This window comes from Chlorocebus sabaeus, chromosome 20 (assembly GCF_047675955.1).
Source record: "Chlorocebus sabaeus isolate Y175 chromosome 20, mChlSab1.0.hap1, whole genome shotgun sequence".
Taxonomy (NCBI): domain Eukaryota; kingdom Metazoa; phylum Chordata; class Mammalia; order Primates; family Cercopithecidae; genus Chlorocebus; species Chlorocebus sabaeus.
In genome coordinates, this window is record NC_132923.1 from 129,176,512 (window position 1) to 129,204,164 (window position 27,653).

A 27,653-nucleotide genomic window follows, 5' to 3' on the forward strand; every position below is an offset into this window, starting at 1 on the left:
TTGCTTTTTGTTTTTTTTGAGACAGAGTCTTACTCTGTCTCCCAGGCTGGAGTGCAGTGGCGTGATCTTGGCTTACTGCAACCTCCACCTCCCAGGTTCAGGCGATTCTCCTGCCTCAGCCTCCCTACTAGCTTACAGGTGCCTGCCACTATGCCTAGCTAATTTTTGTATTTTTAGTAGAGACAGGGTTTCACCATGTTGGTCAGGCTGGTCTCAAACTCCTGACTGCACGTGATCTGCCCTCGGCCTCGGCCTCCCAGCATGCTGGGATTACAGGTGTGAGCCACTGTGCCTGGCCCTCATTTTGCATTTCATCTTTTGTCTTCTTTAGGGCTCTCTGGCCAGCAGAGCCTTTTTGGTGGATTCCCCTATCTTCTCCCGAGCCTGAGTTGCCTCTTTCCGCCAGCACCTCCTCTCACTCAGTGCTCACTGCCCTCAGCTCACTGCCCTAACTTGGTGGGCTCCCTCCTGCCCCTGAAGCACCTGAGTCTTGTAGAAGACACATTCTGTGCCTGAGTGTCTCCCGCTGCCTGTGACAGTGTGGGAGCTGCCAGGGCAGGACCCTGCTCTTGGTCAGGGCAGAATCACCTCATGTGTTTTGCTTGGGTGGGTGTGTTGGGCTGGGACCCCGGAGACGGGCAGGCATTGGCCGTCTGTGTTGCCAGCGCCCCCGCCTCCCGTGTTGTTCCTGGCTTGTGCTCACAGGCCTCTGAGCCCCTCTTTTTGGTGAGGCCAGTTTGATTCTGACTTCCAAGTGTTCATCCTTCAGGCTCAGCCTCAGATTCCTCTGGGGAGACCTAGAGATGAGGTCCCCAAGCAGCCAGCGTCATCTCCAGGGGCAGTGATTCATTTGCATGCTGCGCTGCTCCCTGGACCGAGAGCCCCTTGCAGTCAGGGCCCTGGTGAGAAGCTGGGTCTTATTCTTTGCTCCATTCCAAGCCCATACTCTGTGCACAACAAGCAGGGGCTACTCAAAAGTTATCTGGCAAATGAAGAAAGGAATGGATACATCCAGTGCTGTTTTACAGAGCACCATGTTTCAATCTGGACCTCAAAGCAGAGATTTCCAAAGGAGACCCCCTTTGTGGAGTTAGCAGAAGACACAATGCTGGCACCTGTGGAGGGGTCCCAGCTCTCAGTGTGCCTTGAGCCTTGTGGCTCCTGTTCCCTCGGTCCATGACACATTGTGGCTAATAGAATGAGCCTGAATGACTAGGAGGGTGAGTAGCCTAGGCAGAGACTCTACCTGCCATCTCTGGGGACCCGGAAACACCCCAGGACCAGGAGAACTGCCTGTGGAGACCCAAATTGCCCTGGTACCCTCTCCGAACTCCTCCTTGGGAAAGGAAGAGCGAAGGCCTCATTAATGGGAACTCTTCAGGAATGGAGCACCTGGGCCAGGTGCTTCACACACCTCCTCTCACTCACTGCTCTCGCCCCACTGGCAGGCAGTTTTCAGAGCTGTAGAAACTGAGGCCCAGAGAGGTCAGGCACTGAGTTCAAGCCACACAGATGGTTTCTGGCTGATCCGGGATGGACCCAAGTGTGGCGGACTCCAGCCCTGGGGACACACAAAGGCCAGCCCCTCTTTTTCTGTGGAGGGGTCAGATAACTGAGAGCAGACCTGAGCAGCCCTGTCCTGGTCCTTAGCCAGGCGAGAACCAGGTACAGGAAGTAGCATCTATTTATAGGCCAGGCAAGTCCCATTCTGGCAGCAGGTGATGAGTGCACTGTTTAATGCCACAGTGCCCTCCCCGCCACCCCCGCTGGGCCGGGGACCTCATCAGCTGCACACAGCCCTGCGCTGTGATAGGCAGACCCAGCCTGGCTGCCTCCCCAGCTGGCTGGCTGTGCTCCAGGCTGAGCAGGGCTGCTGGGTGGGCCTTCTGGAGCCAGGTGGGGGGGAGCTGGGAGGGGAGGGCTGGGCCAGCAGGGGGTGGGGTTGGCATCTTGGGCCACAGCGCTGGCTCCCAGGAAGTTTGTGGAGAAGATGGTGCTGGGTTCAAGCAGAGGCTGAGTGTACAGTCAGCCAAGGAGCAGGGTTTTCCGCTCTGGTAGAAGAGCCTGAGAGAGGTGGGGCGCGGTGGCTCACCCCTGTAATCCCAGCACTTTGGGAGGCCAAGGTGGGCGGATCAGTTGGGTCAGGAGTTCGAGACCAGCCTGGCCAACATGGTGAAACTCCATCTCTACTAAAAGTACAAAAATTAGCCAGGTGTGGTGGCACAAGCCTGTAGTCTCAGCTACTGGGGAGGCCGAGGCAGGAGAATCGCTAGAACCCGGGAAATGGAGGTTGCAGTGAGCCAAGATTGCATCACTGCACTCCAGCCTGGCAAAAGAGCAAGACTCCGTCTCCAAACAAACAACAACAAAAAGAAGAGCCTGAGAGAGAAGGAGAAAAGGAGAAATGCCTGGTGGGGTTCAGCTGCCCCAGGCTGGGGGAATGATTCAAGGATGGGGTGGTGATGGCAGATAGCTGGGGCAGCCAAGGCTCAGGCTGGACCATGCTGGGTGGAACCTAGAAGCACCCTGGGGCCTGCCTAGCACCGGCCAACTCTGTGCTTGCCGTGGGGACACCCCACCCCATACCTCTCCTCCTCACCCCATACCTCTCTCCTCACCCCCAGTCTTCTATACTGAGCATCTTCTCTCCTTTCTAGGCTCCCTGGCATTAGGGGACAGGAGTGGGTCTCCCTGACCTTCCGCACACCTGCATCATTACCCCCTCTCCTGTATATGGTCAGGGCTCACTGGACAGGCCATCCTGAGGGCTGGTGGTGATGAGATGGGGCAGCCAAGGGGGCCCTGCCAGCACCAGTCCAGGAGCAGAAGACATAAGCTCTAGAAACAGGCTTCAGATGCCTGGAGACTCATTCATTCCTTCACAGTCTCCATCCCCCTCCATGACATGTCTGGCACTCTGCCAGCCCGGGGCATACTCTGGTGACCAAGAAGATAGTCCCTGACCCCATGGCACAGGCGAGTGGGGAAGCAGTGATGGCCAGAGGTCAAAGACAAGTTGACCAAACAGGGACACCATGCTAAGCAGATAATGCTGGAAGCCTGGGGAAGGGCTTCAGAGCCACAGGGACAGCACAGAGGGCCTCCTGACTGGGTTTCTTGGGGGATCTTTGAGCCCCTAAAATTGGAAGCAAATTATGTGCATGTACCTTTTCTGGGCATAGGGCAGATGGCTCTGTCACATTCTCAAAGGCGTTTGTGCTGATAATTGTTAGACTGATCCCCCATCACCACCCCATCTCCCTCCACCCCTACCAAGCTTTCTCCAGCCTTCTGTCCTCTGCCCTGGGCCCCAGGAGGACAGAGCCTGTGTGTGGGCTGCATTGCCTGGGTTCTCCTGGCTTCTGGTTGGCTTGGGCCATGGGAGGCATGAGCAGGTGCAGAGGGGCCACCTTGCTGCAGAGGTGGTCTCTGGCCCCGGCTGTCACCAGCTGTAGTCACCCTTTGGGCTGAGGGTGGTGGCAGCTTCCCACTGTGGTCAGCCCTGGATACATTGCCTGGGCCTGGCTTATTCCCACCCTAAATCGTGCTCTCATCATGTTCTCTTCAAAATCCCAGTCAAGCGTGCCTAGGTCCCTGTTCAATGCTGGGTCCCTGAGCCAAAGGAGATGATGTTCTAATAGACTATCTGGGATCCGCTTCTTCACAGCCGAGGAAACAGAGACCTAGAGTAAGGACATGACCTGCTCAAGGTCACCCCAAGGCTGACTCCGAGTCCAGTGCTCCTCAGGCCCCCACACCTTCCTTGGGGGACTGCGGCAGGGGGTGACTTTCTTACCTGGGCAGTAGCAGCGCAGCACCCCGGGCTGAATCAGGGATGCAGGCACTGAGATCTGGTCAAACAGGCAACTGTAGTTATTGCTGGCTTCTTGCCACGGGCCTGTGATGAGGACCTTTACTCCTCCCTGCAGGGAACAGAGAGGGGAACAGAGTTGGAGTATGAGTCACTGAGGGAGGCAGCATGGGGAAGCCCCCCTGAGGCTGCACTGCTCAGATGGGGGTCTGCATCCTTCCCCCCCATGCAGATTCCCAGGCTGTCACTCCAGGGATTCCAGTGAGCCCCGACTTCTGAGAACCACAGCTCCAGGACTACAGCAAGGGAAGGGCCCCGAGGCGCTCCTTCCCCAGCCCCTCAGGAAGCTCCAGGACCGGCAGCTCCAACCCCTGACCTTCTCTCTCTCTTGTATAACTCGCAGATCCAGGCAGGAGGGAGCACAGAGTTTTGCAAACCCTTTCAGCCCACGATGCCCCTGAGAACTGGCCTGGAAGGAAGCCGACGGCAGGGAGGGGACTTGCTATGTCATTTGCTTGTGGACAGATTGAGGGAACTCCAAGTTTTGAAAACAGGTCTGAGCATCTCAGTGTCAGCCCAGGCAGCAGAAGTTCTTGTGGGGAGTTGAGGAGAGACCCAGGATCCCCAGGCTGTGGGCGTGGCAAGGTGAGGGGGCCTGGAGCAGGGTGGGGTGAAGAGCCTGATTAAGAAACAGAAGAGCTAAGTGCAGGAGATGCTCAGAGACTGCCCTGTGAGCTGAGGTGGGGGCTCAGAGCTGGGCGCTGGGAGTGGAACGGGGCTGAGCATCTGCCCCTCCCCCAACCCTGTGCTATCAAAGGTCCTTGAGTCTGTGCTGCTGCCTACACAGCTAGCGCGGGGTCCCACAAGCAAGCCGTGATGCTGCAGCTTGGCTGGGAGCAGCCTCGAATGACCTTCCTCAGCTCCAGGGGGTAGGACCCCACCTCCAGGAACCTCCCAGGGTGCCCAGGGGCAGGAGAGCATCAGTAGGGCTGGGGTACTCCCTGACCCCCAACTTGGACCAGCCTGGGGCTGCTGCAGAAAGCAGAGGAGGAGGGTGGCCTCATGTCCGGGGCCCTGGGCAATCCTGCTTCACGGCCATTGTCCTGCTTAGTGATGATAGAGGGAGGTGCGAGGTGGACGGCAATTTGTAGGCCCCCTACTTACGGCTTAGCGGAGGAGAGGGGCTGGTCACTGAGTAGAGGGAGGCTCTCCCGGGGGGATGAGGAAGGTGGGGGTGCCGGCCTCCCGGGCTCTCCTGGCTAACCTTGGGTGGACCCACCCCAGAGGCGCCATCCACCCCACCCCTAAACCAGTAAACACCTTTCCCTGCAGGGGGGTGGAGAGCTGCGTAGGTCAGGGCAGAGAGCACCACCTAGTGTCCAGGCTGGAGAAGGCCGCCAGGCACGCTGGAGACTGGGAGGTGGGGGTGAGGAGTTGCTGTGAACCCACCTTCCCCACCGCTCCGGGCCAGAGAAGCGATCCCCACCCCGAAACCCCGTGCCAGCCAGATGCTCCCTCCTGGTCAGTCACTCATTCTTGCTCAGCATCTTCTGGGCCCTGGCCCACCCCTGCCCTGGAGGGAGCCCCAGCCTCTACAAGGAGCCTGCCCTAGGCGCCCCACAATGTTCCTGGAACCCAGGCCTGGCCCAGGGCATCTGCAGCAGGAGTGAGTGTTTCCAGGGATGAGGAGGAAGTGGCCCCTCCCATTGCCCAGCCAGGAAAAGAGACTTCTTCCACAGAAGGGGCTCTCCCAGGCTGGAAGGCATATTCCACCCCTGCTCTCGCATGAGCCTTGCTCTGGCCTGGGAGGTCACTTTACTACTAGGGCAGCGGAGACAGCTCACGACCGAGAGCCAAAAGCAGGAGCCTGCTCCTGCGCCTCAGTAGCTGTGTGTCCTCAGGCAAGTGGCCCAGCCTCTCTGGGTGGCATCTCCTCGCTAGGGGCCCTTCTGGTCGCAGCATTCCTTGTTCTGATGCCCAGGGATATTTGCAGCTCCGTGGAAGGGGCAGGACATTGCGGGGAGTGGGTGCCTGGCTGGGAAGAGTGCCAGCGGACAGGTGGAGCCTGACTTTGGGATGTCTGGAAGCACCAGAAGGCCAGCTCAGGGCACCACCCCCCAGGATCCTGGGAAGTGGAAGAGCAGTGACTTCAAAAGGCCATAGACAGTTACCATGTGAGAAAAAGGGAAAAAATAATAACCGCAATCAACAGCTGCTAGCATGAAGCTGGGGCTGCTGCCGGGAACAAAGAACTGCAGAGATTACTGGAGAACATCAGGACCTTCTCCATGGAAACCACCGCAGGACAGCTCAGCATCCATCCATTCAGGGGATGGTTCCCATGGCAACAGCCCGCCTGGCTGCGCTGAATTGATGGTGGCGCGCGTGCCTGATGGCTGTAATTGCAGACTCTTCTGCCTGGTGCAGCAGGAGTGTCAGTGGTGGGAGATGACGCAGGAGGGTTTGGGGGGCGGGGAGGGAGCACGAAATGCCATCTGAGGTCTCTGTGTCCTGAGATAAAGGGCCCAGATGTCTGATGCAGTCAGGGTAGATGCTGGGGCATAGGGGGACGCCTCTGGTGTGTGTGTGTGTGTGTGTGTGTGTGTGTGTGTGTGTGTGTGTGTTGGTGACCAGCTGCAGCCAGAGGTGAAGGGGTGGACAGAGATAGGAGAAATGGGAGCAGCCTGTGGGAGGGAGGGCCTCTCAGAGAAGAGACAGCAGGATGGCCCCAGCCATCGCATTCCTGCTAAGTGGATGCATTGAGGTTTAGAGCTGGGTGGGGGTGCTGGGTAACCGTTTAACCAAACCCCATTTTGCAGAGGGAAGGAAGGCCCAGGCCGACAAGCCTGCCTGTAGAGCCCTCCCTGAGCTTGGCAGAACCCGGCCAGATTGGACTCCTGATGCAGTCAGTGCACAGACAGGCTGGCAGGGAGGGGACAGGACGAGGGACAGATGAAGGGAGAGAAGTGTCAGGAGAGAAGGTGCTGTCTCCTGCAGCACCCAGGATGGGGGCGCCCCATACCCTGCTGTGGTATGGAGACAGTGGCCTGGGTAGGAGAGGACAGCAAGGAGGAAGAGGCCCTTCACAGCCTCTGAGGCCTCACTGTGTGGCCAGGTGGGGCCCCAAAGGGCCTAGCTGGGTGGCGTATGCACATTTTCCAAATCAAGCTGAATTTCAGCAGCTTTTGGTTGTAGGTAACTGGAAGCATTGAGGGCTTCTGGGAAAGCAGGACTGGCCGCTCCCTCTGCCGGGCTGCCAGGCTGCCATTGCGTTCCTGTTCCTGGGCTGCCCTCGCGTGGCGAGTTGCTGAACTGCAGGCCCGGAAAGGACAGAAGGAGCCAGGCCTGCTGATGTCCTACTCGCCAGGACACCCAGGAGGCTGGGGTGTGGGCCTGCACCCAGCCCAGGGCCTGTCTCACAGACCAGGACCTTGGGAAAAGAGGGGACCCTCCTTCCACCTTCTGGCTCCTGCAAGACATTAAGGGCTCCAGGGCACCTCTAAGTGTCCCGAGGATCAAATTTACCAGGTGCTGGGACTGGGAGTGCCTTGAGGCCACCCCCTCTCAGCCATTTACACATAAAGAAACTGAGTTTCAGAGAGTCAAGTCTCAAGGAGCCAGGACCAGAAGACAGCTCTGACCTTCCCCCGGCACCCTGTTCCTGGCCTTCCTCTCTGTCCCTTTGCATCGCTTTCTTAAGCCCAGGGTCGGGGGGTGTGGGGAAGATGCCCAACTGGCCTTTGTGGGGTGGGGGGTGTGGTGAGCACTCTGAAGGTGCCACTGAGCTCAAAATCAATGATAAGAGAGGAGGTCAGGGCCAGGTGCAGTGGCTCACGCCTGAAATCCCAGCATTTTGGGAGGCTGAGGCGGGTGGATCACTGGAGGCCAGGAGGTTGAGACCAGCCCGGCCAACGTGGCAAAACTCCGTCTTTACTAAAAATACAAAAATTAGCTGGACGCGGTGGTGCACGCCTGTAATCTCAGCACTTTGGGAGGTGGAGGCGGAGTCAGGAGTTTGAGACCAGCCTGGGATACGTGGTGAAACCCCATCTCTACTAAAAATACAAAAATTAGTTGGGTGCAGCAGGGGGTGCCTGTAATCTCAGCTACTCGGCAGGCTGAGGCAGGAGAATTGCTTGAACCCGGGAGGCAGAGGTTTCAGTGAGCCAAGATGGCGCCATTGCACTCCAGCCTGGACAAAAAGAGTGAAATTCCTTCTCAAAAAAGAAAAGCAAAAACAAAACAAAAACAGCAGGGGCTCAGAAACATGGTCACACCAAACTACACCAAGAGGAAGCCCAGTCCGATCCTTCTGGGCTCTTCCTATCCGGGATGGGAGAGCTGGGGGCAGCTGTACACAGATTTTCTTAGCTTTGCCAGCGGAGAAGAAGGGTGAGGAAGTATGAGCCCCTGTCTTTGGTGTCGTCCAACCGAGTGGGCCACGGACAGCTCACCTCCTGGGAGGTGTCCAGTCAGGGCCCGTGGTGCACATGCTGGTCCCTGAGCACCTGGGTCAGGAAGCACATGCTTGTGTACACTAGGTTATTTAGGGAAAGCCTGGGCCACTCTGTCCCCTTCCTGTGCTATTCTACTCTAGAGAAAAAGCAGAGATGCCTTTACTGCTTGTGTCCCTGAGGCAAGATGCTTTGGTCTTTGCAGTCGTGGTTCTCAAAGTCGGATCCCCGGGAGCTGAGGCGGCCTGGGGACTGGGGGAGGGTGCAGGTTGGAGTACTGCATCCTATGACCCGTGTTGAATTTTGCAGAGGGCCAGGTTTACTTAAGAAGGATCTTCAGGATGACTCTTCGGAAGCTGTGCCCTGTTCGGTTTTGAGAGAGATTTTTGGTTTTGTTCTTGTTTGGCTTGGAGAAGTAGAGCGAAGGCAGTGGATGTAGATGATCTATGATGGCTACTTTTTTTTTTTTCTAAAGACAGAGTTTCACTCTTGTTGCCCAGGCTGGAGTGCAGTGGCATGATCTCGGCTCACTACAACCTCCGCCTCCCGGGTTCAAGTGATTCTCCTGCCTTAGCCTCCCGAGTAGCTGATATTACAGGTACACGCCACCACACCAAGCTCATTTTTTGTGTTTTTAGTAGAGACAGGGTTTCAGCATGTTGGCCAGGCTGGTCTCGAACTCCTGACCTCAGGTGATCCACCCCCCTTGGCCTCCCAAAGTACTGGGATTACAGGCCTGAGCCACGGGGCCTGGCCAATAGTGACTTTTGAAATTCTTTTAAGCAACCCTGGGACCCCTTCTCAAAAAAAAGAAAAGCAAAACATAAATGGACTCCTAACACATAAATCGAGAAACGGCAGACAACTCTGGCTGGAGCCAGGGTAGCATTTTGCCTCCAAGGACACCTGACTTTTTCTTTTCTTTTCTTTTCTTTTTTGAGACAGGGTTTCACTCTGTCATCCAGGCTGGAGTGCAGTGGTACAATCACAGCTCCCTGCAGCCTCAACCTCTTGGGCTCAAGTGCTCCTCCGGACTCAGCCTCCAGAATAGCTGGGACCATAGGCAGGCCCCACCACACCTGGCTTATTTTTTTAACTTTTGGTTGAAACCAGGTCACACTATGTTGCCCAGGTTGGTTTGGAACTCCTGGGCTCAGATGGTCCTCCTGCCTTGGCCTCCCAAAGTTCTGGGATTACAGGTTTGAGCCGCGGCACCAGGCCAAGAACCCCAACTTTAAAGCTGCTTGCCGCAGTGAAGTTTGAGAACCACTGCATGAAAGACGGAGGTGTTCAAGTGCGGTGGGGACACAAGGAGGGGAACGCATCAGCTTTATGGTCCAGAGCTTCCTCTGAAGGGCAGCCACAGGCATCCCTCAGCTGCGGGCGGTGCAGGGGCCGGCGAGGTGGGTGGGAGGGGAGGTGACAGGTGGCGGCAGCGGTGGTAGCTTACCTCTGGGTAAGACCACTCCGGGGAGTAGTCGGTCACCATGAACACCCGTCCACTCTGCTGCAGCATGCCCAGGGTGCCCTGGGCCGAGGCGGCCGAGACCACCTCGGCGACATGCATGTAGGCCATGGTGCTGGCTCCGCCCTCCGAGCTGCTCAGCTGCAGGCTGCCCTGCTGGGGGCTGCAGCAGGGGAGGCACATCTCTGCTTGGGTGAAGGGGGCCCGCGCCCCGTCTTCTGACTGTGAGAGTGCCGTGCTGTCCCCCGACACCAGCTGGTGCCCATAGATGGTGCTGCTGCCCCCCTCCACGGAGATGAAGTCGTTGATCAGGTCGGAGAACTGGTTGCTGAAGGAGATGTCAAAGTGGTCCAGGCTGAGCTCCATGTTGGAGGCGTTGCCAAGGCTGGGCTGGGCCACGGGGTAGAGTCCCTGCACCACGTTGCCCGGGAGGATGGGGACGCCGCCGGCACTGCGGATCACCCCATTGGTCTCGGGCTGCAGGTAGTGCTCAGAGCTACAGGCCTGCAGCTCCCCAGACTTGAGCAGGACCTCGCTCCCTTCCGCCGCCTGCGAGGTCTCCATGGTGACCTCCCCTTCCGCGGTCATGGCCTGGAAGTTGGCCTGGAACTGCATGAGATGGAGGGAGGAAGTGGACTCTATCCGCGTCTCGACATGACCACTGCAGGAGCTAGTTTGGGACGAGGCCTCCGTTTTCACCGTGGGCATCACGAAGGTGCCCCCAGAGTCACTCAGGCTGCTGTGGGCGTTCTGCTCGACGGGGAGGGGTTTGCTAGCGTCCTGCAGGAAGAAGCTCGGGGAGGGGGTCTGGTGGATGTGGGGGCTGTGGCCTGTCTGGCTGAAGCTGGATGTGTAGTCCTTGTTGGAGTCGATGGCACTGAAGTCCATCTGCTCCAGGGTGGTGCTGGGACTCAGGCCGCCGCCTGACGGCAGGAGGCTGGAGCCGGTGGTCAGGGTGAGGGAGCTGGCTGCTGCGGCTGCCGCGGAGGAGGAGTACGCTTCTTTGGCCATCTGCTGCTCGAAGGAGGTGTCCTCGGTCTTGATCTCCTTAGTGAGGACGGTGGTAAAGCTGAAGCCCCGCTCCCCGGGCGGCGAGTGCCGGATGTTGGAGCTGACCATCTCGGCTTTCAGGCCTCCACCCCCGTACGTCTGGCCCTGCTTTGGGTTATTAAGGAAACAGTCGGGGTCAAAGTTCATGGTGGTTTCTGGAATCTTCCGACCACCGTCGAGGGTGGTGGAGAGGACCAGCTCTTCGGACACGTTGGTGGGCAGCATGGACAGGCTCTCCGAGCTGCCCGTGGTGGGGAAGGCGAACTTGTGGCCGTCGGAGCTTACGGCCAGGACGAGGCCCTGAGAGGCGTCAGGCGAGAGGAGGTGGTGGTTGGGGCCAGCGGTGGGGGACATGGTGTACACAGCCTCGTTGGTGACCTCTGACATGAACACCGTGGCGCTCTGGGACAAGCTCCCCATCACAGAGGCCACTGCCATACTGGACACGCCTGTGACCACCGGGCTGTCCACCATGTCCGGGTCACTGTTGAGCCCGCTGCTGATGGACACGGGGGAGCTCTGGGTGGTGTCGGGGACCTCCACCTGGTTGGTAGAGGAGACCTCGGTGCTGCTCTGGTGCAGCAGCACGGGCTTGGCCACCTTGCCGTTCCTCTTCTCGCGGCTGGAGCCCTTGCTGTGGCTGTGCTCATGTTTGCCCTCCGACACGTCATTGTGCTGCACCTCCGAGTGGCTCCCGTACCCCCCTGTCCGTGGCTCCACCTTCGGCGAGATGATACGGTGTTTGGCACTGTTACACTTGTGATGCACGCTGCTGCCAGCTCCTGCAGAGAGCAGAACACCACACACACATGTACACACAGGCACACACATGTGCACACGCAGGCACACACGTGCACACACAGAAAGAGAGTCAGAGCTAGGACGGTGGCGGACCTGCCCCACAGCAGCTGGGGCCTCTGGCAAAGTCCAGACCCGGTGCCCCAGGCAAGCCACAGACCCTCAGCCCTGGGACACGTACCCCAAGCCCGGGGGCCATCTCATGCCCCTTTGACCCTCCTCCAAAGATCAGAGGGGCTTTGACTTCGATGCTCTTTTCGAATAGGAAGCACATGGGAAGTCGGGAAGGAGAAGGTGGAGAGAATGTCAACGTCCAGGAAAGTCCCCTCCACCATCAGAGACAGACACCACTCACCTGGAGGGGCCTTTGCTGGCAAGAGGGCGTCAGCCTGGGGAGGGCGGCTATGTTCGTATCCTAGCCCACCGCCCCTCCCCAGCGCCCCACAGCTGCTCAGCCCGTGACCTGATAAGGAGCCACCCCTGGGGCCTGGCAACCAGAGGTCAATGGGGAGGTGATGGAAATGCACTCTCGGGGCCAGCTCTCAGGCCCCAGGACCAAAGAGGGTTCTGGACCCTGCTCCAGAGGCAGAAAGGTACGTAAGCCCAGGCCTATCCTCAGCTCTCTGGGGCACAAAAATCCTTCTAGGTCCTAAGTAGGGACAGAGCCCTTGCTCTTCATTTCAGACGTCCAAGCCTCAGGAGCTGAGCGTTTCTGAGGTTGGCAAAGCCTCCCTGGCAGCTCCTCCAGCCCTGGCAGCCAGCACGGCTTTTCTCTCCCACCCCTGGCAGCCAGCACGGCTTTTCTCTCCCACCCCTCGCATGTTTTCACCATTTTCATTTCATCTGATAAGGGTCACTTTGCTTTTGATGAAAGGGCAAATTCTCCCCGATCCTGTTACAGCCTCACCACCAAGACTCCTAAATGCACGAAGACTGTGCTGAGAAGTGACACGACCTCTAATGGGACTATCTAATTAAGTCAGCCCAGGGAGAGGAGAACGCACATTTCAAAGAGCAAATACCATTCTCAGAAAAACAGACACATTAGGAAGGAGAGTGTGGGACGCTTTATGTTCTTGGAGGCAGAGGTTAAAGAAAGAGGTTGAGCCTGTGTGGTGTCATTGACGCAGGGCAGGTCTCCCTGAAGGCCCCAGTGCCCTCTGGCAGAGGATGCCCGAGTGTGAGCCTGAATGGAGAGGCCCCGAGCCCCAGAGTTCCTCGCTCCCCCAACTCTGCTGCCCCCAGTTCTTGCCCCATGGAGGAAGCTGTCCCTCTGGACACTGCTCCCTCCTGCCCAGAGTGGACTGCCAGCCAGCTGCAGGGCAGGACGAGGCGGAAGGCCTGCCTTGTGTCTGTGCTGGATTCGGTGGTGTCACCCAGTCCCTGACTGTCCTATCCCCCTCCTCCCTCACTAGATGTCATGGCTACTCCCACAGAGGACAGCCATGACGGCTGCCTGGTAGGGCCCCCGTCCCTGTGGCGCCCGCCTACCCCGGGAGCCCCGGCTCACCCAGGCTGCCGGTGCAGAGGCAGTTGTGGGTCCGCGGCTGGGGCTTGGTCTGGTGACTGTCGAGGATCTGCTGCACCAGCTGTTCCACCGAGAAGCCGGAGCTGCTGTTCCCATTGCTGCAGGTCCACTTGATACCATGGACTGTGGAGAGAGAGGCGGGGGCGCTGTCAGAGCCCGCGGGTGCAGAGGGGGCCTGCGTGGGGCCGAGGGGTAGGACCCAGGCCCTCCCTGAGGGCAGCCCTCTCTCTGCTGGGGAGCCGCCTCCTGGGGTGAATGGATGAGCAGGAGAGGAGGAGGGGAGGGAGGCCAGGCTGCCGCCATCGGACCCCCTGCTCCCATCGGGGGTTCTGAGCTCTTCCTTCCCCTCTTCGCTCCCCCTCACTATGGTGCAGCCCAGGGAGTGGACCACATAGAGTTCCGCTTTTGTTTCCCTGAAGTCAGAGTGCACGAGGCGGCTCTTCCTCGGGTGCTGGAATGGAAGAGGAAGGGAACAAGGACGGAAGGAGAGTGGACATGAGGCTGAGGGACTTCCCAGTCTGTGAGCCTCTTGTGGAGACTCAGGATAGAGGTGGTGGACCAACAAGCACTGAGCCGGGAGGACCAAAGCCTCTCCCAGGAGTGTGTGCGGAGGTGGCCCCACCCTGGAGGGCAAGACTCTGGCTTCCTGCCCTCACTGGACTTCTCTGCCCCAAAGGGATTGCAGATGCAGGAGACGCCAGGGGAGATGGGGACGCGACTGAAGGACCCACATGGCCTGGACGAAGGGAGCCTCAGTGCCCAGTGCTGACTGATGGTAGCCATCTGAATAGCCACCCCAGGATCTGGGCTTGACTTTCCTCCCAGCACTTTTGCAGTCCCTGGAGTTGGGGTTGGGGTTTTCCCACCTGCCCAGCAGGATGGGGGCTGGAAGTCTAAACTGACTTTTCCAGTGGAGCAGTTTTCTCAGCTGGAGCAGACCCGGCCAAGGGGTGGCTAAGTCCTGAGTCTGGCACATGGAGCAATCCGGCTCTCTCTAGTGGGGCCAGGCTGAGAGGCAGCGGATTCGCAGCTTTGGGGCTGGAGCTGGTGCTGAGGCTCCAGGCGCAGAGGAGCAGGGCACAGGGTCGAGATAGGGAGAGGCCAGTGGCTTTGTCGATACAAAAGCAACGTCCTTCCTCCTTTGGCTGAAGCTGCTCTCCCACTGCCCAGGGGTAGCCGCTAACCCTCGCGGCACCGGCCCCAGTTCTGTGAAGGGCTCTAGAACGCAGGGGGACAAGGAGAGCGTCGACATGGCAGGTAGGAGCTGGCTCGATTCAGACTTGGATTTGAGTCCAAGTTTTACTGATTTATTTTGTTTTTGAAATAGGGTGTCACTCTGTTGCTCAGGCTGGAGTGCTGTGGTATAAACACAACTCACTGTAGACCTGACCTCATGGGTTCAAGTGATCCTCCCACCTCAGCCTCCTGAGGAGCTGGGACTATAGGCATGTGTCACTACACTTGGATATTTTTTAAAAAATTATTTGTAGAGGCCAGCACAGTGGCTCACACCTGTAATCCCAACCCTTTGGGAGGCCAAAGTGGGTGGATCACCTGAGGTCAGGAGTTTGAGACCAGCCTGATGAAACCCCGACTCTACTACAAATACAAAATTAGCTGGGCATGGTGGCACATGCCTATAATCCCAACTACTTGGGGGCTGAGGCAAAAGAACCACCCGGGAGGCAGAGGTTGCAGTGAACTGAGATCGCGCTATTGCACTCCAGCCTGGGGAACAAGAATGAAACTCCGTCTCAAAACAAACAAACAAATTATTTGTAGAGACAAGGGTCTCATTATGTTACGCAGGTTGGTTTGGAACTCCTGGCCTCCCAAAGGGCTGATATTACAGGTGTGAGCCATGGTACCTGGGCTGAGTCTAGGTTTTGATCTTGCTGTGTGGATTTGGGCAAGTCGCTTAGCCTCTCTGAGCCTCAGTTTCCTCACTTGTAAAGTAGGCATGTAGTAGTCCCTGTCTGGAAAACTGGCCAGGAGAAAACATGATGTACATGCCTGGCACTTTGTGCATACCCCCAAAAAGGGAAGCTGTTGCCATAATATCACTAGTGATGATGGTGATGACAGTGATGACTGTGACACCCAGCAGGCAGTGCTGGCCCTGCCCTGGGGCCTGGCTGATGCTATGGGGACTGGACTTGTGGCAGGAAGCATCTTGCTGTGAAATCCACAGATGGCTCAGCCCCGGAATGCTGCGGGTAGATCTCTGAGGTGGCCATTCATCTCATGCCTCTGTTCCTGGGTATAGAGCCCCCTTTAATTATAACTCTGACGGTTTTTCTTTTCTTCTTATTCTTTTTTTTTTTTTGAGACTGAGTCTCGCTCTGTTGTCCAGGCTGGAGTGCAGTGGTGTGATCTCGGCTCACTGCAACCTCTGCCTCCTGGGTTCAAGCCATTCTCCTGCCTCAGCCTCCTGAATAGCTGGGATTACAGGAGCCCGCCACCACGCCTGGCTAATTTTTGTATTTTTAGTAGAGATGGGGTTTCACCATATTGGCCAGGCTGGTCTTGAACTCCTGACCTCATGATCCACCCGCCTTGGCCTCCCAAAGTGCTGGGACTACAGGTGTGAGCCATCGAGCCCAGCCTCTGATAGTTTTTCAAAGGAAATCACCCACGTGTGAGGCTTGGGATTTGGCAGGAATATCTTCAGGGTTTGCCTTCTCTGTGTGTGCCGTCTGCTTTCCTTCTGTGTGTGTGCCATCGCCTGACCTGGGTGTCTGCTCCCCTTTCCTTCCCCTCTGCTCCACTCTGAAGAGGCTCCTCTGAGGTCTGCAGCGCCCTACCTCCTGCATCTTATTGTCAGGGGGTCTGGGATTCTGGTGGGTCACTGAGGGGGATGGGTGGGGCTGAGTGGCACCTGCTTGCCAAGCCGCTATGTTCAGAACTTCATGTGATCAGGCGCAGGCAGGCGGGTGGCAGCACTGACAGCCCACCTTTCTTTAGGGGGACAGTGGAGGAATTCTCCAACAGCCCCCTAAGCACCTTGTCCCTGACAGCTGGAGGAAAGGCCCGGGCCAGGGGCTTTAAAACCTCATCACAGCTATGGGACCCTTTTCTTAAATAAACCTCTACCTAGAAATTCAATACAGAAGACAGATTACTGCGGAAAGGACCTGGTGGAGAAAGGATGAGGGGTTACAGGCTCTCTGGCCTGTCCCTATGCCCAGGGCACTCCTTGGCTAAAGACATTTCCAGACTCATTTTACAGATGAGAAAACAGAGGCTCAGGAGGGGAGGTGACAGCCCAAATCACACTCCAGAGGCCGCAGGGCAGGATTTGAGACTCCCCTCTGTACCGCTGAACAGGCCGTGGTCTGTTCCAGCTGTGGGTCCCCTACTCTGGCTGTACCCAGGCCCCAGAGAGGAGATTCTGACGTCATTGGTCTGAGGTGGTGCCAGGCATTTTTTTAAAGCTCTGCAGAGGCTCCTTGCATGCCGTTAGGATGGGAGAACACACAGCTCTGTTGTGAGCTTAAACTCAGCAGGGAACTGCAAGTCAAGAGCAGAAACCCCTGCCGAGCTCACCATGGGAGCTTCTCCCTGTGGGAACTCTGAGCAGGTGCCCCTTGCCGAGCCAGGCCACACGTTCTCTGGGAAGATCCCTGCTGAGTTTGAACTTGGCTCTCTGGGGAGATGAGCTGATTTCAGGGCAGCCCCACCTCTGGCTTCTGGCCTTCAGGCCACATCCCACTCAAGGGTCTTGGGTCTCGGCGTAGCGAGGCTTTTGAATCCCCTGGCTGGCAGAGTCTCCTGGCATTTCAGATCAGGCCCCCTCTGCTCTGACAACCGCCAATCAGGCCAGGTTTCCACTCTAGCCCCGATGGGGGTGTGGCAGCCGCATTCTCTCTGCCTCTTGCTCTCCTCCTTATGTTGTGAAGGTTATAAAATGAAGACCCAGTGAAGGCTGACAGATTGCAAGCAGAGAGTTTCTGGATGCTTAATGCAAATTACCTACTGTCTTGGCACATCCAATATACAGATTGTCTCCCTCCTTGCTCTAGTGTTGGCGGGGGTTGGGGGTGGGGGTGGGGGTAGGGGTAGGGGTAGGGGTGGGGGTGGGTGGGTGGAGAGAAGCCCCCTCCTCTGAGATGGTGAGTTGTTAGCACTGAATATCAAATACTATCAAGACGGCTTTTAACATGTCATGCTCTGCTTCCCGACATGGAATCAATCAGCGGGAAGGGAGGTTTCTATAGGGAAAAAGCGCTTTAGGAAAGGAAGGTTAATAGCCACGCATGCTGGCCTCCCCGTTGGCCCCTTCCCCCTTTTAAAGCAGCAAAAGGGAAACCACATTAAAAGTACACTTGATCACATGACCTCCCATGACATGTAAGGCAAGAGACACAGAAAGAGGAAGGGGAATTCCCAGAAAGGTAATGTCCTGGTGGCTCTGGGTCACGTCTGTCCCCTCCTGCTCACTGTACCTCACTGGGCGGTACCTGACTCCCCGTTCTCAGGCAGAATGGCCTGAGCTGAATCCCAGACAGAGGGACCCTCTTGCAGCTCCCCATAGATGGGGCCTGGGTGGTGGTCCCTGGTCCGCTCAGGCGGTGGAGAGAGACCTGTATCCCCAGGAAGGCTGGGTCAGGGGAAGTACCAGAGAGAAGAAAGGGTTGGTATGGGGTGGGATAAGTCAGACCCAGCATGGGGCTCCACGAGACAGGGGCAGGCAGGATGGCCACACTGGCCATTGGGAAGCAGGATGCTGGCTCCTCGAAAGATGTCCTCCTCCAGCTACCCCAGAAGCCCTGAGGCTGCCCCGTGAAACACAGGCCGGGGACTGCCTTCCCTCCGACATGACTGCCTGCAGCGCAGCCTGTGTGAAGATCGGCCTGCAGAGCTGAGGCTGGGAGTGGCTGTTGCAGAAACCCCAGGCCCACTCCAGTGCTGACCCAGCCCTCGTACAAGATGTTTACCCTAATTATGGCCCGTGGCAAGTCAGCAGCGCTTCCACTAATATGAATAATCAAAATGAAATCAATGACAACAGCATGTGGCCCATGCTTTGGAGAGCATCATCTGATAACAATTTACCCAAGAGGCGGCCAACCGCTGGGAAGAGAGTAATTGAGATCTGGAAGAGCGGGCTGGGGGAACGCGTAGGGGCCTCACCCCACACGGGGCAGGCTGCCAGCCGAGGGCCACTTGGGTTGCAGCTGCTCCATCCCAGTCCCTTGGGAAGAGGCGGAGAGCTTCAGCTACGCAGTCTAAGCCTGAGCCACGGTAGGGCCCTCCTATTTTCCTCTGTCATGAACTGAACTGTGTCCCTGACCAAATCCATAGGTTGAAGCCCTAACCATGAATGTGACTGTATTTGGAAACACTTTTAAGGAGATAATTATGGTTAAGTGAGGTCACATGGGTGGGACCCTATCCCAGCAGGACTGGTGTCCCTATAAGCAGAGGAGGAGACACCAGGAGTGCCCATGCACAGAGAAATGGTCATATGAGGACGCAGTGAGAAGGTGGCTGTCGGCAACCCAGGAAGAGAGGCCCTACCAGAAACCAACCCCAATGCCCCTTGATCTTGGGCTCCCAGCCTGCAGACTGTGAGACAATCCATTTCTGTTGTTTAAGCTCCCAGTCTGTGGTACTCTGTGAGGGCAGTGTCTTAGTCTGTTTTGTGTGGCTACAACAGAATACCGCAGACCGGGAAATTCATAAAGAACAGAAATGTATTGGCTTATAGTTTTGGAGGTTGGGAAGTCCAATACCAAGCTGCCAGTGACTGGTGAGGGCCTTCTCGCTATGTCATTGCATGGTGGAAGGGTGAAGAAAAAGAATCCATTCCCAGGAACCCTAAGTATAGCAGTTAAACATCTCCCATGGGGCCCCACGTCCAGACACAGTTGCACTGGGAATTCAATTTCAACATGAGTTTTGGAGGCCGAATAATACACTCCGCATGGGGGCTCAGGCCTCCCCCATCCTCAGGCTCTCTGGCTAGAGTCCACACCCACCCTGCTCTATGCACTGCACACTTTTGTATGTGTGTGTGTACAGGTGTGTGTATAGGTGTGCGTGTATAGATCTGTGTACATATAGGTGCGTGTATAGGTGTGGGTGTATAGGTATGTGTGTATATAGATGTGTGTATAGGTGTGTGTGTATAGGTGTGTATCAGTGTGCATAGGTGTGTGGGTGTGGATATAGGTGTGTGTGTGTATAGGTGTGGAGGTGTGTATAGGTGTGTTTGTGTGCATAGGTGTGTGTGTGTATAGGGGTGTGTGTGTGTGTGTGTGTGTACAGTTCAAGAGGTTCTGACATCAGGGGCTTTCAGAATGCCTTTATCCTCTACTACTCCGGAGGTTACTCACTGCAACCTCCAACCCTGGGTTCAAGCAATTCTCATGCCTCAGCCTCCCGAGTAGCCGGGACTACAGGTGAGCGCCACCATGCCTGGCTAAGTTTTGTATTTTTAGTAGAGACAGGGTTTCACCATGTTGATCAGGCTGGTCTCAAACTCCTGACCTCAAGTGATACACCCACCTCGGCCTCCTGAAGTGCAGGGATTACAGGTGTGAGCCACCGCGCCTGGCCCTTCTACCACTTTTAATGCCACCCTTCTTTCCAGCACAGCCCAGCTCAAGCCCCCACCTCTGGCGCATTCTCAGGCCCTCCCCAAACCCATCGAATCACAGACTCAGGATGGGGCCCAGCACCTGTGTCCTAAGGAGCCTTCGTGGGAATTCAAATGCATGCTCCAGTTTGAGAACTCTGGGCATAGAAATCACAGTAGCCTTCCTGGCTGCTTATGCCTGTCCCCAGAAGCTGGAGTTTGGATCCTGAGGGCAAGCCTTGCCAAGTTGTTCACTGCTCATCTCCCATCCTCAGAACAATGCCTGGCACATAGTAGTTGCTTAATAAAGGCTGGTAGAGTGAATGAGTGAATGGTCAATTTCTCAATCAATCATGCCCTCCCTAGCACTTTTTTTTAAAATTGGTTCATCATTTTCCTCAGTGAGCTGTAAGCAGAGCTCATGTCTCAATAATAATAACAACAAAAATAATGATAGTTATTGGACATATCCTCCATGCCAGGCGTGTGTGAGCATCTTTATATGTTGACTCCAAAAAAGAAAGAAGAACAAGGCCAGGCATGGTGGCTCACACCGGTAATCCCAGCACTTTGGGAGGCTGGGGCGGGTGGATCACTTGAGTCCAGGAGTTTGAGATCAGCCTTGGCAACATGGCGAGACCCAGTCTCTACAAAAAATAAAAAGAATTATCCTGGTGTGGTGGTGGGCACCTGTAGTCCCAGTTGCATGGGAGGCTGAGGCAGGAGGATCACCTGAGCCCAGGGAGGTCAAGGCCACAGTGAGCTGTGATCGGGCCACCGCACTCCAGCCTGGGTGGCAGAGTGAGGCTCTGTCTCAAAAAAAGGGGGAAAAATAATAACAATACTATGTACTCCACTGAGCCTCTGCTGTGGGCGGGGCATGGGGCCGGCCACTCCCCTGTGGAGCAGTGCTACTCAAAATGTGGCCCCTGCAGCAGCAGAATCCCCTGACACTTGTTAGAAATGCACCTTCTCAGGCCCCGCCCCAACCTGCAGAATCAGAAACTCTGGGGTTTGGGGCCCAGCATCCATGTCCTAACAGGCCTTTGATGCACACTCAAGTTTGAGATGATATCTTTATCTAGAGATGATATCTTTAACCTCCCAGTGATCCCTTGAGGCAGAATGTATTATCTCATTTTATTAATGCCAAAACCGAGGCTCAGAGAAGTTATGTAACTTGCCAAAGGTCACACAGCAGGTGCGTGGGGGGTGAGGAGGGGCTGCAGATTCAAGCTCTTTCCGCTGGGCAACCTGCCTGGCTTTCGGCTCTGCCAGGACCAGCTCCTAGGAGGAGGTGAGGAAGACTGGACAGCAGCTCAGTGGTGGGCAGAGGAGAAAAGCAACCCCATCGGGAGGTAGAGGGTCCTGGCCATGAGCAGCAAGACTCGCTTCACTTCCTGGAGGGGAGTCTGGTTTCCCTTGGCTGCCCCTTCACCAGGGGCTGGTGACTGTGCAGGAAACTCAGGGTGCTGGGGCTGGGCCACATGCTGTCATCCTAAGCTGGATGCCCAGTTTCCTCTCCTGCCCTCCCTGACTTCGCAGGTGCTGGGCTGTCTCAGCGGGGCCAGGCCTTGCTGGCTGGGGCCTTAGTGGGCAGAAGCTCCCAAGTCCCTGGCTCCCCGCTTAGGATTTCCTCACTTCGGGGTCAGGTCAGTTGTCACTCATCTGGCCAAGCCACCCAGACCAGGGCAGAAGAAACTCTTCCTTGAGCCTCCCACGGGAGGAACTTGGAGGCAGGGCCTGATGGGGACCTGCTCTTGGAAAATCACAGCAAGCAGGAGAGGAAGGGGGAAGGACACCTGGGAGGTCGCTGCAAGGAGGACATCTCAGCAACGTGGCGTCCAAGCCTGGGCGCTGGGGCTTCCTTGAGGCATGCGCTGGCCTTGTCACGGCGGCAGGCTTTGTGCCTGGCTTGCGGTGCATTTGGGGGGAATTTCTACAAAAACCAAAAGAACCTAAGAAGGGTTCATTCCAGACTGTCCAGGATGTGTGTGGGAGCAACGCTTGGCTCCATGACAGGGCCTCCTCATTTGCGGTGTGGTGGGGGTGGGGAGAGGACCCCCTGAGGGACGGCAGGGGGTGGAGGGGCAGCTTCATCTTGGCTGTCTTTCATTCCTGACGTGGCTGTCTCATGCGGTGGTGGGGCTTTCCCAAAGGGGAGGGAACACCTCCAGGTGCAATGCCCTGTGCTGGCCATACGGAAAGAAGGGACCAAAATTTAGAAACAGTGGGAGACAGGGTGGCAGCACCATGCTGGCCTGGGGTCAGATCCCCAAGTGGCCGCAGCTCTTTCCCTCACACACTGTGTGATCTTCTAACAAGATCTTTGATTCCTCTGGCTCTTAGTTTCTTCATCTGGAAAGTGGGTGCCTCTTGCCGGCTCACCTGACTGTATGCCATTGGGCCCTATCCAGGTGGTCCCACCCCTGGATTCTGATGTGATGGCATCCACAGGAGATCTGCCCGGGCCAGGGTGGAAAGACGCACGAGAGTGGGGAAGCCTTCTGATCTGCAGTCCTGCCTGGAAGACTTTGGAAAGGAATTGGACGAGGAGACAGAGAGAACTCCAGACGTCTGCCTTAGCTCCTGGTGGCCCTCGGAATGGGTGAGAGCCAGCTACCTGCCCCCTTGGCTCTGTGGGGCAGTAACTCTTGGAAGGATGACAGGGCAAGGCCACCTGGAGCTTTGGCCACCATAGTTACTGCACAGGCGGCACCTGCTGGAATCGATGCTTGGCCTTCCTTCACATGGGAAGAGATTTCTGGGTGCTGTGATGAGCGAGTGGCAAGGACAAGGGGCAGTGTCCTTTTCTGGAGGGCTGTGGGGGGTCCCGTCCTCCTCCTCCAACTGGGTTCGTCCAGTCTACCCACCTAGGTACCCCGCTGCCCAAGAAAGACCCAGAAAGAGGGTGGCCATTTCACTAGTCAAGCCAGGTCACCCTGGGAGCCGAGAAAGGGTGCTGTGGTCATTTGTCCAGGTGCTGATATAACCTGGGATGCCCTCCGGCAACCCTGGGTGTGTGGCTGCTCTCCTTATGAACCACGTGTCTCAGGCGGATGGGAGAGGGACTGGCCACGTGTCTCTCCTGCAGTGAATGGGGCCCCTTTGGAGTCCTCGGTGTTGTTGACACTAGGAGGCTGTCTCCATGGCGACAAGGTCAATGGGAAATGGCAGCCGGGTTGGTTTAATTTTCACTGTATTCTTGTTGACAGGAATAAAGGCCCTGCTTCTGATTTCTTGGTTCAACTGGATGAAATTTTCATTAGATTTAACTTCTCATATCCAGACACCCACATACTATTCAATTTCCCGATCTCACCGCTCAACTCTCATTCGTCTATTGGTCCTGAGGACAAAATTTTCAGAAATCTCATTTCGAGGAGCACAGAGGCTGAGGGGGGACGGGATGGAGCGTGCGCCCGCCGCGTGCACGTGAGGGGACCTATCTGCCGTGTCCCCAGTGAGCCTGTCATTTCTGGGGCTCGCTGTTGGGGCATGACAGTCCTCCATCTGCCAGGGGGCATGGGCTTCGTCCCAGCATCACACACCCTGTGGAAAAGGCAGGGCTGGAGGGTCCAGCAGACTGCCAGTGTGTTGAGAGCTTCACCTTGCCGTATTCTTTCTTCTTGCAGGTGGGATGGACCTTGTCAATGAGGGGTAGGGAGAGGCACCATTCCAACCCGGCCAGTGACTCCGTCATCAGGAAATACAGAGCATGTGGGGTGGCGTGTCCTTTACCCCTGCCCCTGGCCTCACAGGAAATCTCCAAGGTGCTCAGTGACATACAAAGTGGCATCTTAGAGCCATCCCGAGGCTCTCGGAATCTTCTGATGTGCTAAGTGGCATTGTTACCAGGCTGGGAATTCTTTGCGTCATGGGAGAAGTGTGAATGCACTAGGAGTGCTGGCCGCCTGGCAACGTCAGAGCCTCATGGTGATCTGCAGATCTGGGTGCATATGGCCTCTGGAATTCCCTTCTCCCCACTCTGTCCAAACTGCAGCCCCCTCCCCCGGGCACTGCTCAGGGCAGAGAGAGCAGGGAATGTGGGACGGAGCAGCTTTTCCCCTGCCCCTCCAGGCCACTCGGAAAGAGGGGTGGCGACTAAGTGGGATTCTGGATGCTTCCATCTTGCCTCTGGTAAGATTGCTCTAGGGCCCTGGACTCAGGTTCCTCCTCGTGTGCTGGGAGGCAGCACCGCAGGAAGCCAGGCTCCGTCCACAGAGCAGCTGCCTCTGAGCTCCCAACTACCTGGCCCGCAGCCTTCCTTTTTTAAAGAGAGGCTGAAAATCTGGAGATCTGAATGTTGGCAACGAATTCTAATTTTGACAGAACCACTCCCTGGCACCTAGCAGGGCTCAGCATCAGCTCTGTGTAGCAGTCAGGACCTGGGATGTGGGTGGGGCCCTGTATCCCCAACACCAGCACAGGGATGCACTCCATAAAAGGGGGACTCCTGTCACAGAAGCGGCTGTGCGGCCTTGAAGCAGCCCCGGGCAGCAAGGTGCCGGGAGAGACAGGAAATCAAAAGCAATATTTCTCTTCCAGTCCTACTCGGGGGCTGGATTGGCTCCACAAAACTAGCTGGAGTGAGAAACCAACATTTGCAAAACAAACCTGGATCCTGGGAGCAAAGTAGGAAGCAAGCCCCACACTCAAGTCAGCCTCTCCGTGCCCATCCTCTGCTGTCCTCTGTGCCAAGTTGCAAGGGGGCTGCAGGCATTCTGGCAGGAGCCAGGAGGAGGGCTGGGACCCACCTGGAGATCCCAGGAACCTGCCCTGCCTGCTCCTCACGCCCGCAGCTCCTTCCCAGAGGGAAGGGTAAAAGGCAGAGGAAATCCTCTCCAGGAACCGCCAGCACTATCCCTGCCTCCCCCACGACTCCCAGGCCCTGCAGATGCAGGCAGGGAGCCAGGCCTCTGCTCTCAGGGACGGAGCTGCTGTCCAGGCCCTGGGCCTGCCGTGGGGACACAGATGTGCTTCTTATGCAACTCCAGGATTTCTCACAAGTGCAAGTCAACAAGTGTCTAGCAAGGCCCCACCATGTGCCGGCACCAACACCTCAGCTGCAAAAAAAGGAAACTTCTAGAGGCATATTTCTTAACCCAGAGTCTACAGAAAGTCCTCACGCAGTCCTGGAACATCCAGAAATGATACACCCAGTACTTAGTGCACGCCGGGGAGTGGCTTCCTCTGGGAGTGCGGCTAGACTAAGCTCCATGTGGCCTCTGACGCCTGCCCTCCTCCCACCCGGATGTGAGAACCAGCGGACGCCTGAGGAGGCCTGTGGCCCAAAGAGGTGCTGGTCCTGCTCTTGACTGGCCTCCTGCCAGAGGCTGCTGTAGGCTGGGGTTTCTTAAAAAGTATGGTCTCCTGGGGACCCCAGTACAAGAACCTAGCTTCATAAAAAACTCAGTGTCTGAAGCCCACTCCAGACCCAGCGAGTCAGAATGTCTGGGGAAGGGCCTGCCTTTCAGCCCCATCCACGTGGTTCTGAGGGGAGCCATTGTCTCTGCTCAGGCTTTCTGGGGCCTTGGTGGATTCCAGGGTAAGATTCTCGGCTCCCTCTGAGCCCCAGAACTGGGTGGTCTGGGGGGCCCGAGCTCACTCCTGACATTCAGCCATTTGCTCCTATCCCAGAAGTCTCTGCTCAGAGGTAGGGACCCTGGAACATGCTTCTCAGTGAACACTGCTGGCCAGGAAGAGTTCTAGCAACATCCCCTTTCTCTCCCACCCGGGGCTGACCCCCCAACTCCTCACTGTGCCCACACCTGTAGCTCCATGGGGGAAAGTCTTTGCAGCTCTCTTTTCTTCTTCTTCTTCTTTTTTTTTTTTTTTTTTTTTTTTTTTTTTGAGGTGGAGTCTCACTCTGTTGCCCAGGCAGGAGCACAGTGGTGCGATCTTGGCTCACTGCAACCTCTCCCTTCCGGGTTTAAGTGATTCTCCTGCCTCAGCCTCCCAAGTAGTTGTGATTATAGGCACCTGCCACCATTCCCGGCTAATTTTTGTATTTTTAGTAGAGATGGGGTTTCACCATGTGGTCAGGCTGGTCTCAAACTCCTGACCTCAGGTGATCCACCTGCCTCAGCCTCCCAAAGTGCTGGGATTACAGGTATCAGCCACTGTGCCCGGCCCTCTTCTCTGTCACCCAGGCTGGAGTGCAGTGGCACCATCTCAGCTCACTGCAGCCCTGAACTTCCCAGGTTCAAGTGATCCTCCCACCTCAGCCTCCCAAGTAGCTGGTGTGCACCACCACATCTGGCTAATTTTTCTATTTTTTGTAGGGACAGGGTCTTGCCGTGTTGCCCAGGCTGATCTTGAACTCCTAGGCTCAAGTAACCTTCCTGCCTCAGCCACCCAGAGTGCTGGGATTACAGGGGTGAGCCACCACATCCGGTTATCTTTGAGACTTCCAGGCTGGCTGCTGTCCTTCCTCGATGGACTCTGGCTGAGCCTTAGGGATACCTGCTCCTAGTCAGGGTCAGAGCTCCCAGCCTACCGTCCCCAGCCAGCCAGGTGATGCTGGATCAGGATCGACTGAGCCGGAGAGGAAAAAAGGTGGGCACAGGCACCTCTCCCTAGGGTCTCCTGCTGCTAGTTCCAGCCCCACCCCAAGCCCCACCACTCCAGAATTACAGAGCAGGTCCCCAACAGCTTCCCAGCACATCTCAGACACCAGGTCCAGAGGCAGGGGTGGGACAGGCCCCCGCCTGCAAGCTCCCGGTGGCCTGGGCCGGGGAGTCAGGCTTCCCGGGGCGCCCGTCTCCGAGCGGGTCCGCTGCCGCTGGCCACCAGGTGGCGCTGGTCGACCAGGAACGGTTCCGCGAGCCCCGGGAAGGAAGCCTTTGTTGATTTTCCTTCTTGATATTCTATAATCACCAGGATTACAATCTAAGCAAAAAACAAAACAAATAAACACAGCCCCCCCTTCTGGATCTTTGCTCTTTGTCTGAAAAATTATGAGAAAACAAAAGGCGCATTGAACATACAACCCCAGGCTTGGGTACTGGCAACAGCAAGGGCCTCCGGAACAGAGGGAGGGAAGCTGGGGGCGGTCTGGGGATCCTGGGCTCTGCGACCTCTCCCAGTGTGAGCTGGGCCCCTGGAGAGCAGGTGCTGGCTAAGCAGTCGCTCTGAGCGGATTTCTCTGCCACTGCAGCCACTGCTCAGCAATGAGGGGCTCCCGTTTGCAGCCAACTAGCCCAGGCCCGGTCCTGGAAACGGTGTGGTGTCTCGGCAGCACCACCTTACAGGTGCTGAAGGCTGGCAGGGCTGACACCCTGGCCCCTGACAAACCAACAGGCTGCAGGTGAGGACCAGTGTGTTAAGGGAGATGGACTGTGGGGGCCATGACAGCAAAAGCAAGCCCACACTCGCCAGGGCCTCCACTCACACTCACTAGGGCCTCCATCCAACTCACCGTGGCCTCCACCCTCACAGTCACCATGGCCTCTATGCAACTCACCATGACTTTCACCTTCACAGTCACCATAGCCTCCACCCTCAGTCACCAGGGCCTCCATCTACCTCACCAGGGTCTCTGCTCACACTCACCAGGGCCTCCTCCCAACTCACCAGGGCCTCCACCCAACTCACCATAGCCTCCACCTTCACGGTTACCATGGCCTCCACCCACACGCCAGGGCCTTCACCCTCACAGTCACCATGGCCTCCACCACAGTCACCAGGGCCTCCATCCACCTCAACAGGGGCTCCATTCACACTCACCAGGGCCTCCACCCAACTCACCAGGGCTTCCACCCAACTCAACAGGGCCTCCACTCACACTCACCAGGGCCTCCATCCAACTCACCGTGGCCTCCACCCAACTCACCAGGGCCTCCACTAACACCATGGCCTCCACCCACTCACCAGGGCCTTCACACTCACAGTCACCATGGCCTCCACCCTCAGTCACCAGGGCCTCCATCCACCTCAACAGGGCCTCCACTCACACCAGGGCCTCC

General features: G+C 56.9%; 1 protein-coding gene across 23 annotated transcripts in view; it reads right to left on the minus strand.

Moving 5' to 3' along the window:
- CAMTA1 (calmodulin binding transcription activator 1) overlaps positions 1-27,653 on the minus strand; it is a 975,861-nt gene that overhangs the window by 96,465 nt on the left and 851,743 nt on the right. For 17 of the 23 annotated variants that reach the window (XM_037985400.2, XM_037985395.2, XM_037985394.2 and 14 more), the window contains 3 exons: positions 13,089-13,229; positions 9,716-11,562; positions 3,797-3,923 (listed from right to left, as the gene is read on the minus strand). In XM_037985400.2, the coding sequence (XP_037841328.2) occupies positions 3,797-3,923; positions 9,716-11,562; positions 13,089-13,229 (2,115 nt within the window). Of the gene's footprint in view, positions 1-3,796; positions 3,924-4,975; positions 5,103-9,715; positions 11,563-13,088; positions 13,230-27,653 lie in introns of those variants that run through there. The other 6 variants (XM_037985411.2, XM_037985413.2, XM_037985407.2 and 3 more) reach the window with 2 other exon arrangements.